This window comes from Idiotropiscis lumnitzeri, unplaced genomic scaffold, assembly GCF_059441095.1.
Source record: "Idiotropiscis lumnitzeri isolate Australia: NSW breed Sydney's pygmy pipehorse unplaced genomic scaffold, RoL_Ilum_1.0 HiC_scaffold_459, whole genome shotgun sequence".
Taxonomy (NCBI): domain Eukaryota; kingdom Metazoa; phylum Chordata; class Actinopteri; order Syngnathiformes; family Syngnathidae; genus Idiotropiscis; species Idiotropiscis lumnitzeri.
In genome coordinates, this window is record NW_028283996.1 from 1690 (window position 1) to 17543 (window position 15854).

Consider the following 15854-nt stretch of genomic DNA (forward strand, 5'->3'; position numbering starts at 1 on the left):
TTAAACACAAACATGAAGGTGTGTGGTACTCAAAGCCTCATTATTTTTTCAATTTGGATTGTGATTGTATGCATTCCAGTTAATTATTGTTGAAAACACCAACCCGGGGTAAATCGTGTCAGCGATTTAGATTGTGGTTGGATGAGAAGTATAAATACGCTATAAACCATTCCCACGCTCTATTGGTTTGTACAGCACTTGCACGTGACTAGCGGCGCTAAAAGTATGTCGGCATAATGGGGGGAAAAAATGAGTGGTCATTTTATGTATTAAACAGCTGTTTGTTCACGGATATGGTTTGATCTAATCACTAATCCTAATTAGTGAGTAACTAATAGGCGCCCCTCTGCTCCGTGACTGTCTGCGCCGCCTACGCGCCGCGCGCACACACAGACGCAGAGTCCAGTGCGCGCGCCATCGAGAACGCGAGCGGCGAGTGTTTACAATTCAAACGTCTGATGATGCTAAAGATGTCATGTCATGTCATATCATTATCCACACCGCTTATCCTGTGCAGGGTCGCGGGAGGGTGCTGGAGCCTATCCCAGCTGACTGCGGGCGAAAGGCGCACTACACCCTGAACTGGTCGCCAGCCAGTCACAGGGCAGACATAGACACTGTCACTGAGTGGGAACTGAACCCACGCTGCCTGCACACAACTCAGGCGAGTGTACCACTACACTATCAGTGACTGATGCTAAAGATGGAGAAGTAAAATAGAACGTGCTTAGGGGCACACAACAGAAAAAGAAACAGGGAGAGGGAAAGATTACGCAGGCATGAAAACCAGCTTTTCAAAGTGGTTAAAAGACAGTAGGTAAGTTGTGATGTGTCAGCGTAGTAAGAGCCACACGTGGCTTTTAAATAATCAAGTTAGCTAAAAATCTCTAAATAAAATGAGAAGTTCCTGTTGTCTTCCAACTGTGTATTTACAGACTAAGAGATCATGAGAAGAACATTAATAGGTTAACAATGATGTGTGGGCGGTTGTGGGAACGTGCGTGGCGTGGCGTGTCATGCATTCACATGAAGAAAACAGGGCATGATATACAGTCAGTGGCTGTGTTCTTGTGGGTTGTTTGGACAGGAAAATTCCCAGAAATGCTTCTTGATAGTATTTGAAATTGTAATAATAAGGGCGTTCAAAAACTCTTTTCCACCACTGTACCTGATGGGTCTGACACTGATCAGATGCAGTGTCTAATCAGTAACTTATTCCAGAGGACAGTCAAAACAGCGCAAAGGATTATTGGCTGCCCTCTCCCCTCACTGTCGGACATCTGCACTGCCCGGTGCCTCAGAAGGGCTCTCAACATCGTCAAAGACAATACCCACCCAAACTCACACCTGTGCGACCTGATGCCCTCTGGCAGGCGCTACAGGTGCATCAAATCAAGGACCAATAGACTGAGAAACAGTTTCTTTCCAAGAGCCATCTCCATTCTAAACTCTTACACACACACACACACACGACCACCCCTACCTTGCAGAACAGCAAAGTGATGTGTTTTTATATATCCTATTCAGTATTATTTTCCATTGCACTAACTATTCTCTTATTTATCTAATTTATATATTTGTTTGAATTATTGTTGTATTGCACTGGAGAGGGGAGCTCTCTAATCTCGTTGCACACTTGAGTACAATGACAATAAAGGGATTTCTGATTTCGGATTCTGATTATTCATTAAAAAATGAAGATTGATTAAGCCAATCACCTGTAAAATAAAACGTTCAATAAAAGTTTGAAATAAAAGTTATGATCCCCTCAAAAAATTATTTATAGGCTGCATATAAAAAAAATAAAATCATTGTTGTTATTATTATTTTTCTTTTTTTTGGGGGGGGGGGGCGGAGTTTGCCTGCTATGTGTCTGCATACCCCCCAGAAAGTAGGTAGTTGCGCCCCTGCACGTGACACAAACGAACTAATCAATGAGAACTCGCCACTCTCAAACTAGTGCAGATGTCCAGTTTTACCGGTGTTGTGCCAAAATACAGACAAACTTCAAATAGCATATTGCAGTATGGTGAAAATTTTACCAACACAGGTGTCTGGGTTGTGAGACTTAAATGAACTTCAGACAAATGGTATAAAATTGTTATAATTTATTGGAGTCATATCATGGTTTACTGGCACGGAACAGACTTTGATTCAATGTTGCAAGCTCGTTTGGACGTCTTGTGTGTCATAATTAAAATGTGGCTTAGCCAAATCTGAATTTACTGTATACATGTCTGTTATACTTATTTTAAGTTGTATTATTTAAAGATGCAATGTTTTGTAAGTAACACTAATTACTTTTGGGCAGTTTGATCATTTTACTTCCAAATCCTTGACCTTCACCTCTCCCAAGTTTGGATGCACACTTACCTCCCAACAAAGGTTGGAGATGATTGAAGTTGCACTTTTTGCACCATTACAATACTGAACTACTGGTAATCATCATATCTTTCGCTCCACGAAATAAATTAATGCTCTGCATTCATACAACTGCACAACAACTTTTACAATTTGGTGGTTATTTTCACATTCACATTAAGGTGCATTGAATGTTGGGAATTGTCAATGGACAATTTAAAGCACAAGAGCCAAAAGTTACGCCCTTGGGGGCACATCGATCATTTTAAATGGTCCACAAAAGCAGATCATTTGCCTCAACTTACATGATTCTTGCTAAATTGGTGCCAAAATTACAAATTATCATAAATAATAATGTAGTATTGCAAGATTTTTTTTTCTCAAAGCCCTTTTCACAGTAACGATCAATAGTTTAAGTAACGATTTTCCTTGACTTTTGCTTGGAAAATGAATTATTCATCCAGTCGTTGTGTGGTACGTAGTTAGATGGAGAAATGAAACATTTAGTTTTACAGTCATAACGGCCCATTGAAGGAAACCGTAACTACGAGATGGCCAGTGATAGAAATGAGTTTGAAATCCCTCATTTACAGTCTTCAATTAAATGACTGTACATGCTTTTGTTATGTGGGAGGAAGCCAAATATCTGGAGATAATCCACGCAAGCATGGATATAACCGCTCAACATTCAAGCTGATGTACTACTAACCATTATTCCGCCAATCTCATATTAATTTTGATTACATTATATGTAACATTTTTTTTTAAATGATGGTGTCTTTTTCATGATGACATTACATATGAGGTACAAAATGATATTTCATGATAATGTTACATGCCTCCATTGCAGTTTTACTTTGTTTAAATTGGCACAGTTTCAAGGATGTGACATTGAAGGAGCAGCTTAAAAAGGTGTTGTGCTGCATCTCAGGGCCTCCCTCCAACAAAGCCAGTCAGACTCAAAAAATGGATTGCGATTTGTGTCTGTATGTGTGTATTTTCGTGGGTCTGAGTATTTTAGCTATGAAGTTAAGATCAAGAAAGTCAATACACAGCCTCCAGGAGCTCCCGTGCCTCCCATCGTTCCCTTTCATCGGTAGTCTGCTGAGTCTACGAAGTGCGCATCCGCCTCATGTGCTTTTCAAGAACCTGCAAGAGAAATATGGTCAGACATATTCACTGATGATGGGCTCACATCGAGTCATCGTTGTCAACCAGTATTCACATGCCAAAGAAGTGCTGCTGAAGAAGGGCAAGATATTTGCAGGGAGACCAAGAACAGTGGGTGCATCTTGTCTTCTTCTTGATGTTCATGACGCCCTTTGAAAAATTCATTTGTGTGAGTGCCCGCCTTTCCTTGCACGCATTCATGATCTGGTGTTCATGTCCGTGGGATGAAGGTAACCACAGATGTGCTGACCAGAGATGGGAAAGACATCGCGTTTGGAGACTACAGTGCCACCTGGAAGTTCCACAGGAAACTTGTCCATGGAGCTCTCCACATGTTTGGACAAGGATCTGCCTCCATTGAGAAGATCAGTGAGTAATATGAATATTAATTTACTGTAGGTACAGGCAATTCTACTTTTTTATCACTTATAACATAAACATCTTGCCGTGCAGCACTTAAACATGTATTGTATTAGCGATTTAAAAACTGTCCAGTCTAACGTACATCCACAATGGGGACAAAATATTGATTACATCATCCAAAATTGAGAATAAAGTAAATGTGGAGTTGATCTCCCTCTTTAATAATCTTTCAGTCTTCTTATGCCCTGTATTATATTGTATACTGCATGCTGTTTCTAAATTACAATACAATACAATTTTATTTATATAGCGCATTTCACATTGTGTAATCACCTCGACTAAAAATATACATTCATTTATTTAATGTTTGGATACAGTTTTTATTACTGTGGTGGTGTACCTGTCGTGGTTGGTGTATTTGAGTGTAAATTTAAAAAGCCGTTTTAACAGACACCACCTAAGCTGGAGCAAACGTGGTTCTGTAATTTTACATAACAAACAATCGACTTTGACTGCACTAAAAAAAAGTTTCTCTTTGGATCCTTTGGATGTGCTTAAATATAAATTTACTCATGTAAATAACCAAGCAGCTGTGTGAAATATTGCCTTGAACTAAAGATGGATCTAATTGTTTGTCCTCCTTCTCAGTCTGCTCACAGGCCCAGTCACTTTGCTCCATCATGTTAGAGAAAGCGACTGCTGAGGCTTCTGTGGACTTTTCTCCCGACCTGACTCGGGTTGTCACCAATGTCATCTGTTCACTTTGCTTCAACTCCACATACCCAATAGGAGATCCTGAGTTCGAGGCCATACTTCTTTACAGCCAGGGTATTGTAGACACTGTTGCCAAAGACAGCCTGGTGGACATTTTCCCATGGTTACAGGTCAGCAAATATAAAATGAAATGCTCATGTGAGAAATGCACACGTGCCACCATTCATAGTGCCTGTGATTAACTACAAAATAATGATTGCGCAAACACTGACTGGCCTACGTCTATTTAGGGGTGACAGCTACATAATCACTTATGGGGTTGGGGGGTGATGGGACTAATATGCTCCGCTACAAAATTTCAACTTTTTTATAAATATATCTGTGCGCCCTGGTGTTCTGCCCAAATGTTCTACCCGTAGAATCGTCCCACCGGAGGCTGATTTGACAGCCTGATCTGTCAAAATGTCCTACCCATGCGAAACTTCCTACCAGAGGCTAATTTGTCAGCAAAGTACTACCGTGTGCTTTTAGATCGTCTTGTTTACATGAATATAGGTAGAATTAAAAAAAATCTTTTAGTAAAATACAGGTAGACACAAGCAGGTAGGACGTCCTGACAGTTTAATTTATATATGTATGCATAGATATGTTTACAAACAACTTTTACTGGCAATATCAAACGAGTGTGGCATACATGCTGCATGAGTAATGTGCTCAACACACGTCAGTGTATTTTGAGGCAATGAAAAATTCAAATAAGACTCAATGAAAATAAAAATATGAAGTACTCCCCACTTTTAATCGAACAAATGATAGGTAGGACAAAAAGCTCCAAACTTCTCACGAAATCACTGTCGGCATAGTGCGCAAAAGTGCGCATGCGCACAATGCATTGGTAGGACGTCTTGATAGGTAGGAAGGAATTTCAGAACACCGGTACCAAATGGCCCATGGACCTGTGGTTGGGGACCACTGTACTACAACATCTGAAATATATTTGAGGTTAATCAAAGGTACTTTTAATAGACTGACTCCCTATTAACAAGAGATTGAATGTGACTGGTTAATTGTGAACACAGCCACTTTTCCGGTGTCAAGAGGGTGTGTAAACTTGTGCAACCACATTATCTCAGTTGCTTAGTTTGACTCCCTCTCTTGAAAATCCATATTTTTTTCAATTTAGCTAGGCTGCTTATACGTAGGTCACATAGAAATATGTTTAAAAATATTTTATTTATTATAAAAAAAAAAAACATTTACATTACGAAACTAAATGAAAGAACACAGTAGAAATTAATTTATTACAGTTAGAAAAAGAAGTAATTTTTAATGCCCTTGCATTCCTGCTTGACAATAACTTCAATAACATTTTTCCACAAAAGTAAATGGTAATCAGCTTCGGTGTGAAATTTTACGATGCACCTAAAATGCATTGCAACCTTTCCAGGTGCACCTGATTTGACTTTCTTTAAACCTTTGAATGCACATGTTCAGTCTTTTGGTAATTAAACTGCCCATTGGTGTGAATGTGAATGGTTATTTTTTTAAATGTGTCTAGATGCCTGTCAACCCATCCAGGATGTAACTCTTGCTCAAACTCAGCTGGGATAAGCCCCAGCTCACCCGTGACCCTGAACAGGATAAGCGTAGCAAATAAATGAATAACATAGTTCAAGCAAGTGTATGCTATTAAAATGTGGAATGAAAACATTTACATAGATAACATGTCGTCATGTTTTTCAAACAACCATTTGTTTTTGCAGGTTTTTCCTAATGCAGACCTGCGGCTCCTGAAACAATGTGTTTCAGTCCGTGACAAACTTCTCCGGAAGAAATATGAAGAACACAAGGTACATACAGTCCGTCTTATCATGTCTGTACTATGGAGTCCTCTATCGTGGCTTTTAGCTAAGATGTACACCAAGGGGTCACCAGCATGGTGCCCGAGGTCTCCAGGGAGCCCTCAAAGCACCACTTGAGTAGCCTGCGGATCTGTTCTAAAAATAGCTCATCAGTGATGAAACAATTGTAATTTCCTTGTAATGTTGTTGTTGTGATCGTTTGAACACATCATGTGAACACTGGCAGATATTTATCCATCCATCATCTGTACCACTTCTCCTCACTAGGGTCGCGGGGGTGCTGGAGCCTATCCCAGCTATCTTTGGGCAGTAGGCGGGGGACACCCTGAACTGGTTGCCAACCAATTGCAGGGCACACAGAGACGAACAGTCATTCGCGCTCACACTCATACCTCGGGGAAATTTAGAGTGTTCAATCGGCCTGCCATGCATGTTTTTGGAATTTGGGAGGAAACCCACGCAAGCACGGGGAGAACATGCAAACTCCACACAGGATGGCCGGAGCTGGGATCGAACCCACGCCCGATGCTGTCTCTCACTGTGAGGCCATCGTGCTAACCAGTCGGCCACCGTGCCGCCCTGGCAGATATTTATAGAAATAAAATGTTCTATATTGCTTTTTCGATCTGTTTCCTTATTATGGAAAATCACTAAGATTCTCATTGTCTTTACCTAAATTAATATGAAGCACGAATAATATCAAGGGCTCGAGAATATATTTTTTTAGCCATTGCTGATTCTATTAGTTGGCAGAATAAAATTCGGATAACTGATTAATTGTACAAATAATTAAATTAAATAAAAACTAGAATAACGTTTTTCTCGCTTAACTCTTACAACAATAAAGATACAATTACAGGCAGCATATTTGACTGTTTTATAATTCTTTAATTACTGTGTATTTACTTTCCAACACAAAGGAAAAAAACGGCCAAGTTTTCACCTATGTTGTTTGTGGAAGTTATGTTTGAACATTATGCTTTTGTAATGTTTTTAAACATAGATGATTTATTTATTTATTTATTTTGCAGATCTATTTTAAAAGATAATAATACCGTTATTAAAAGGGAAGTCAACCCCCCCAAAATTCTTTGCAATAAAATGTTCTATGTGCCTTCACTCATCTTAACACAGCAAATGGCTTTCTGATTAATATTGCGTTTGTGGAATATCAGTTAAATATGAGCAAAATGCTTTGTTTTTAGTCATTTAATGTTTGTAGCCATCTCAGTTGGTAGCCGTTTTGCCTCTTTCCGTTGACTGAAAATTACATTACAATTGCTCAGGTAACGACCAATAACGGCTTAACTGTTTTCTGAAGCTGAGCCACAATTGGTCTTTTGCTGTACACGCGCTGAGTGACCCAACCAATCAATCAGGCTGCTTTAATGATCATATGCATCATTCATATTCCATTCAATGACGCCCCAAGAGGAGTAATGCATGATAATTAATTAAATCAGAGATGATTTAAAAAAAAAACAGTGTATGCTTTTTATATGTTGCAGAAAGTGAGCATGAAAACAAAAACATTTGACTTGACGTTATGGAGTATTATATCGCTTTAGTCATGATCACAAAGCTTTCATTTGAAGAGTTTTGAATGTGATCTAAATATGTTTGACAGGTTAACAAAGCAGTAATAGTTTTAGCGGTGCTGTTAACTAGGTAGCGCAACAAGAAATGGACAAATTCTTGTCACTGATGGTGTCTGCTGTGCGTTGACCTCTAGGCACAGTACAGTGACAATTTGCAGAGAGACCTGATAGACGCTCTACTCAGAGCGAAGTACAATGCAGAGAACTACAACATGGCAGAGATGAGCTCCGAGGCTTTGGGCCTTAGTGATGACCACATCCTTATGACTGTTGGGGACATCTTTGGAGCTGGGTTGGAAACCACCATCACTGTCCTCAGATGGGCCATCATCTACCTTATCTATCACCCCGAGGTAATGCTTGTGAAGTCATCTAAGCTAATTCACCAGAATAGTTGAAACATCTACTTATCATGGACGGAAATGCGATTTTCATTTGATGAGATGATGATGATTCAGATTTAGTTAACCTTTCTTTAAAGATGCTCACATAAATGTGGCATGAGAGAATGTTTTCTATAGTTATTAGGACAGTCATTTCACCCTTTTGCGGTAGATTTGTTAATTGGCTTTCCAGTTGGTGTTTGCACATTTATTATCAGATTTACAAGTTTCTCAACTACTGTAAAAATACGAAAGCACTTGAGCAAATCCAGTTTTATTGTTGGAGCATCTGCTGTGCCCTTTTCTGACTATGAAATCTTGTTAGGGTTATGGTTTGCTCAGGGTAAGCATCTGCATGCATCAGGTCAGTCAAATGTTTCCGTGAAAATAGTCACAGTCTGTGTGTTCAGGTGCAGAAACGTATCCAGGAGGAGATAGACAACCAGTTGGGGAAAGAACGCAGGATTCTCCTCTGTGACAGAGGCAGACTGCCTTACCTCGAGGCCACCATCAAGGAGGTGCTGAGGATCCGTCCAGTTTCCCCCCTCCTCATTCCTCATGTGGCCCTGCAGGACACAAGGTACAGAGAACACTACTACGGGGATCATATTTCCCCCATATGTTGAAGAATCAACAAAAAAATACAATTGCCTAAATGCATGCAACCACTCATGTCACACTCTGCCACCTGCACCTGATCCGCAAACGTTATAGAGTTGTATGAACCGGTCCACAGCAGAAGAAAGGTTGGGGACCTCTGATCAGTATATGTAATATGTCATGTCATTATCCACACCGCTTATCCTGTAGAGCAGAGGTATTCAATTAAAAGTCACAGAGGTCCACTACGAAAATTTCTTCCATTTAAAAGGTCCGAACCAAAGTCCTATGTTCACATTTTTATATAGTTTCAATATTTAGTCATTTTCAACAGAGCGCACTTATATACTAAATATTTAGCAATGTTCCCATTAAACACCTTTGCCAGTCAAACAAATATAAGGCGTTTATTTCACATTCAAGAAAATGTGGCTCCGGGAATTTAAGGGTGCCACTTCCAGAAAAAAAACAGTAAAATATCTCCTGCAGAAATATATCAAGTGCTAAGCATTGAGTTAACATCTTTTACCTTTTTTTTCTTAAATCAAAGAGTTATCAGCCTAAAAAAAACTAATTATCCAAGTAAACCAGGTCAACATGTTCAGTACACAATCAATAAAAATGGCTGTCCTCATGAAAAACTAATTCAAAATGAGCTTTGACACCACTTTTTCTTTTGAATATTTTTTTAACTTCTCTTAATGAGAAAAATTTGTTTGTGAATGCCCTGCCAGTGACTTAAATCTGGGTTGGAACGGAGTCAGGGCCATTGGGATTTGGTAGATTATTTCACACATCTGGGCTTTGTGTTTTCATTTAAATAATGTTTGTGCAACCGCATTTAAGCACTCCTTCACAACTTCCCCATCACTGAACGTTTTTTTATGTTTCCTCAAAATCCATGATACTTTTACTGAATGTTCGTTTGCATGCCGCTGGGATGTAAACGAAAAAGTAAAAATCTGTTATACTGCACTCGAAGTTCGATGTTTTTGCGTGCGCTCACCTCAAACGTCAGCGGATAACTTTGCAAAAAAGGGCCGTGCTTTGTTTCGTAGTGGCGCTTCGCAATGTTGCGACGTTTCGGAGCATATGATGCACAATGGTTTTGACTCGGCTGCAGCCAGAACGAAACTAAATTTCTCCGTCCATTCATTTAAAACAAGACGCATCAACCGCGCCAACTTTTTAGCAAGGCACACTGTCAGCGGCACTCTTTTCCGGTCTGCTGCGCAATTGGCAGTGGATCGTAAACAAAAGATTTGATTGGCTCAAATCAGTGACGCCTTTTCCGTATTTGCTAGAATTGCAGCGCCAACGTTTGCGAATGCGCCCTGAAAAAAAATCATCATAGATTGGCCATGGGTCCGGTCCGAATCATCCCGAGGTCCGAATCCGGACAGCGGTCCGCCATTTGGTGATGCCTGCTGTAGAGGGTCGCGGGAGGGTGCTGGAGCCTATCCCAGCTGACTACGGGCGAAAGGCGCACTACACCCTGAACTGGTCGCCAGTCAGTCACAGGGCAGACATAGACGCCATTACTGAGTGGGAACTGAACCCACGCTGCCCGCACACAACTCGGGCGAGTGTACCACTACACCATCAGTGACTGTATATGTAATAATAGAATTTTAAAAAATGATGGGACTCTAATCACTTAGGGTTGTAACACACAAAGATAATTGAGCCGTTTTTGACCTGATTTTGTAATAGCCACACAAAACAATGTTCACATTATGCATTTTGTTCTACTAATCTCGAAACTCAGAGACTAAACTCTTGCGTGATTAACCAAAGAAGAACTTTCATTTCACGAGCAGGTATGTTGTGGGAGTTTTGCATGGTTGGGAACAAAATGAAAGGAAGCAGGGAGGCAAAGCAGGCGTGCTCTCAAAAAGGAATTTCAAAAGAACAAAAAGGTAAACAAGATACTGTGCGGAATCAAAAGCTAAATTAACAAATTCCTGAAATGACATACGTAGAAACATAACAAAACGGGGCAGAAATGAACAACAAACGGAAACAAGACGTGACTTGGGGAATATGTGAATGACAGTGAAACAGAAGCAGCAAACACAATAAACATTCAGAAAACTAAAGCTCTGCATTCCAGATAGATGGGAAGTCGGATTTATCTCACTCGTATTGTACCAGATGAAAGCATTCTAAGATCCAATAAACAACAATGATGGTTGAGCGTAATAAATGTTTTTTTGCTTTGTTGCTCAAACACATGTAGACCTCCAACAAACCTGCCGTCATAATTTGCATTATTTATTAAAAAGTGATAGCTTATTTTCAAAGCATTACAAAAATGTAAGTTTTTAGTCAGTATTTTTTTATTTTATAAATTTTAGTCAGTACAAGATTTAATAATAAACCCCATTGCCGTGACGTCAGATTGAGGCAATCCTGTGAAATCCGGGTAGAGATTTTTTCTATTCGCGACTTGGACCTACTAGTATCAGTGGCGTTCCAGTGCACTTTTCCTGCTTGGAAACTCAGACTTCCCACGTTCATGGAATGCACCATCAATACAAGCAAAATGACTAGGCAATTGAGAAACAGCTGGGCAAGACTGAGAGAGCAGATTGGAAGACACAATGGACGCGATTGAATAGCGCAGGTGGAAACAAGACCTCAAAAAAACTAAGAAAGTTGCCGTCACCAATTACGCCGTCTGAAGGGCGAAACTTTGCCAATGGACAAAGAAACGGCGTATTATAAAACAACATATCTTTATTCTTGCCACCCAAAAACACAAGCAATCAATGTTAATAATTGAGCTACTGTACATTTTAAGCAATAACCCTCTTTAAGAAAGCCCAACGACCCGAAAAGTACAATTATAAATTTATAGGAAATAAAATTCAGACCAGAAGACAAGGCTTATTATGGACAAATTAAAAAGGATGCGCACAAGAGATGCCCTATTGCGGTCAATATAAATCACACAAAAGCTGTTTTTCTCCCAGTTTGTATTTCAACTGTATCAACTAATCTCGTTGCACACTGTACAATGACAATAAAGGGATTTCTGATTTCTGTATGTTGTTGTTGTTTTTCTAGCCTTGGAAATTTCAAAGTGAGAAAAGGGACCAGAGTCATAGTCAATCTGTGGTCACTGCACTTTGATGAGAAAGAGTGGAAACACCCGGAGCTTTTTGACCCAGGTGAGAAAGAACCTCAATTCCAGAAATAGTATGTTATATACAAGAGGTGGGCAATTCCAGTCCTTGGGTGATCAGCTCCTGATCACCGGATCATTTGAAACAGGTGTGTTGGTGCAGGGAGTCATGTAAATCTTCCAGGACGTCCTCGAGGACCGGAGTTGCCCATCTCGGATATCCTAATAGTATACTTTTAATAAAGTGAATTGCAAGAGTGCTGCAGTAAAACCTAAACGGGTGGGACAACATCACAACATGCTAAAACGGAAAGCAAAATATTTGGAGGAATTTCAAGAAGTGAAAGGACATAACACAGATGTTGCATCCTAACATCCTGCCAATCGTAGCTAATCAGTTTCAGCACATCACACTTTTGGTGTTGTTTGGCACGTCTTCCATTGACAGAGACAGAATGGCAATGAGTTTAATTTGATTCGTGCAAAAAGTGAAAGCAGCACAGGTTACGAACACTGAGCCTAGCATGTCAAATTTATATATATATAAATTAAGACTGTTAGAGTTAAAACATTAACTATGGAAATTAATTTCAATTTTATAACACACTAAAAATAATTAACTCAGTTGTATTTACTTCCTTTAGCAGACCTCTGCGCACTGTGCAGTCAAACTTAGAGTGTTACTGTCACAAAGGCAGACTTTTAGACTCACACTTTGCAAAGCCAAATTCAAATACCATATTAGTTTTACGTCTTTGGCGTATTGTTGAACTGTTTTTCCTGTATTTTACAGGAAAAGAATCATATTCAAAGGTCAAAGAAAGCTGTTAGAATAGTCTGAGTAGAAACTACTATAACTACTAAAACTACTATACTTTTGTATTTTTCCACATTAATCCCAAGACTTTACTCAAGTAAATATCGGTTCCAAGCTTCATAAAAAAAATTGTTATTGAAAAACACGATTAACTGCGACCAATTATGCAGATTTTTGCGATTAATTAGCTAAATAAATGTTAATCGCTTGACAGCGCGAATATAAATATAATATTAAATTGTATAATGTAATACATGGATTACTTTAACTGTATCATATCATGAATTAGTTTCCTGATTTGGCATTGGCCACTTGTAAATGCAGATTCACAACAAGATTAATAGTATTTTAGTCTTTGTCAATTAATTCCATCCATAAAATATGATGGTTAACTTTAAATGTAGTTATTTCAGTTGTGCCTGTTTTACGACAGCTATATTGCCACGAAGGGTCTAGAAGTGACATCATGAGGAACCTGCATTGTTATTTTTGTCAGCGCCCTAATTTCATCAGTAACTACCTGCCGCAATTACAAGCTAAATGAATAATTTGGCCCATTACTACCACTACAGCATGCAGTTTGCTAAAAAGCTAAGCTAAAAAAACTGCATCTTCCCTGAACTGTTGTGTTTTGTCTTATTTGGCTAGCATTGCCTCTCTTGTGTGGAGGCATGCATGGCACACGTAGCGAGACGGTGGCATATTGGGTGGCCCCGCCAATGATATATGAGCCAGCTAGCTTACTAGTGGAAGCTCGCAGCTAGCTATTGGACTAGCTCGCTTGCTGGCTCGTTGACTGACAGTGGGACCATCCAATTCGCCACTGCCTTGCTCCATGTGCCTTACATACGTCCACACAAACACTACACTAACCGCTTATCTATCCACTTATTCTTACCCTCCATGAGCCTTTACGTAAATTATGTGTGCGACTTCTAGTCTGAACTGAAGTCAGCATTTTGTTTACATATAGTAACAGTTTGTGCGAGTCTACTTTCTATCACAGTTACAGACTTAGACTGTGAGAACACCAGTTGTGGCAGCTTAAAAGAAAAAAGATTTCAATTCCACTTCCTACTCATGTAGCAGGGTAGGAGGTTGACAAGACTACTTTCTGAATTCTGTCGCTTCAGACGTTAAACAATCAGCAATTTTAAATCCCCGAATCTGAAAAGCTCTGATGCGTATCAGTAACTACGCAGTAGTTCGTAGCGTTTTGTTATGTGTTTGTGTTTTAATTGGTGTTCTAATTTCCAGCTAATTTATATTACACCCTATGGAAAGTGCTTTGTTACAGTTCCAGCTGTTGAGAAATGCGCTATATAAATAAAGTTGTATTGTAATTTATTCATGTGGATCACACTTCAGACATACTGGTCCGTATATGATGACAGATATTTCAGCAGGTCCTGTGGGATGAGTGACGAGTAAGAGTCGAGTAAGGCATGTTTCCATGGACAGCCCACAGCATCCAAGAGCTGAATGAAAATGTCAGTTTTTCACCATTTTGAAGCCGGATTTCATATACTTGGCCATTTTTTTTCTATTGAAAGTTGGCAGGTTTGTGAACAATACTTGTCCATGGTGTGTCAAATTGATAAGACTTTTTTTTTCACTTTAAAGGTTCTTTAGTATTTTTCAGTGGCATTTTTTGTTGTGTTTTTATTTCACAATACTTTTTTAAATCTCACACTCAACAAATACCTCATAAAAAAACAAAAAATAATATTAAAACTATATAATAAAAACTATATATTCTACATACCGGTAATTTAAAAAATGCTAAACTATTCTTTCAATTATCTTGTAGAAAGACATGAAATAGTTTGGTGACAAAGCGAAAGATATTTGCGTTTGGGAATACGTTAAGTGATTCACCTTATTTTTAGATGTGTAGGGAAAGTCTCTCTCTTTAGTACAACAAAATATAATCAACGCTGGAGAGAGCACCGCTCACTTTTGTTCGCGGTTGTTATGGTGAACAGAATTAACTTGTGTTGCTAACAGTTGGGTAACTGCCGAGCAAAAATGACACACGTATTCTACCAACCAAGTTACACAATACAGTACAACTTTATTTATATAGCGCATTTCACAAGAGCTGGAGCTGTAACAAAGTTTAACTTTGAGATACTTTGGTCTCTTGTCTGCTCATATCTATGCCATGAGTTGCCTCTTTGTAACATCTAAGACGTGTCCTGTATTGTTCTTTCATGCTGGAAAATGCTGTGTTTCTTCTTTGGTTGCTTGAGAACGCTTACTGTGCGTTGCCTGAAATGCAACTTCTCGCCATTTCACTGTGTCATGTTGTCTAATTACACGCAAAACAATCCATATCTGTCGTTTCGCAGTCTTATGGCCAACTAAATACATCTGAACTTTGCAGTTGCAATTGACCGAGATAGTAATGCTGGAATATGACACATGGACCATTGGTAATTGGTCCAAAAATTCCACATTTGTTTTCCCCACTGCAGGTCGGTTTCTGAATAGTGAAGGCACAGGTCTGATCAACCCATCATCCAGCTACATGCCGTTTGGTGCCGGGGTCAGGGTGTGTCTTGGTGAGGCCTTGGCTAAGATGGAACTTTTCATCTTCCTGTCCTGGATTCTTCAGCGCTTCACGCTCTCTACCCCACCAGGTCAACCGCCTCCCTTGTTGGAGGGCAAGTTTGGCGTGGTCCTTCAACCAGCCAAGTACAACGTGACGATCACAGCCAGATCAAGTTGAAAGGCACACAAGCACCAGGTCTGCTGGATGCTCTGTTACAAACCAAAATGTCGCTTTTAAGAAGAATGGCAAGAATAATCACTCTAAAGTTGTTATCAAGCCCATCAATTAGGGGATAAAATAATTAG

General features: G+C 39.5%; 1 protein-coding gene across 2 annotated transcripts; it reads left to right on the forward strand.

Moving 5' to 3' along the window:
- The first annotated feature begins 3275 nt into the window (after positions 1 to 3275).
- On the forward strand, positions 3276 to 15847 carry LOC148314092 (steroid 17-alpha-hydroxylase/17,20 lyase-like). 2 transcript variants are annotated; one of them, XM_088287736.1, is made up of 9 exons: positions 3276 to 3642; positions 3762 to 3900; positions 4543 to 4778; positions 6372 to 6458; positions 8203 to 8421; positions 8862 to 9031; positions 12121 to 12224; positions 15473 to 15559; positions 15638 to 15847. In XM_088287736.1, exons 1-9 carry the CDS (start codon positions 3328 to 3330, stop codon positions 15724 to 15726), a joined length of 1446 nt encoding a protein of 481 aa, XP_088143862.1. In that variant the 5' UTR covers positions 3276 to 3327; the 3' UTR covers positions 15727 to 15847. The 2 variants fall into 2 exon arrangements, with proteins under 2 accessions (XP_088143862.1, XP_088143861.1); XM_088287735.1 differs by having other exon boundaries at positions 15473 to 15847.
- The last annotated feature ends 7 nt before the right edge of the window (positions 15848 to 15854 follow it).

Bases quoted from the DNA above. Each gene is read 5' to 3' on its own strand.
- LOC148314092 (XM_088287735.1), top strand. From the start codon at position 3,328: ATGGATTGCGATTTGTGTCTGTATGTGTGTATTTTCGTGGGTCTGAGT. The intron at 4,779-6,371 runs GTCAGCAAATAT...TTGTTTTTGCAG, and splicing joins ACATTTTCCCATGGTTACAG to GTTTTTCCTAATGCAGACCT. The intron at 6,459-8,202 runs GTACATACAGTC...GTTGACCTCTAG, and splicing joins AGAAATATGAAGAACACAAG to GCACAGTACAGTGACAATTT.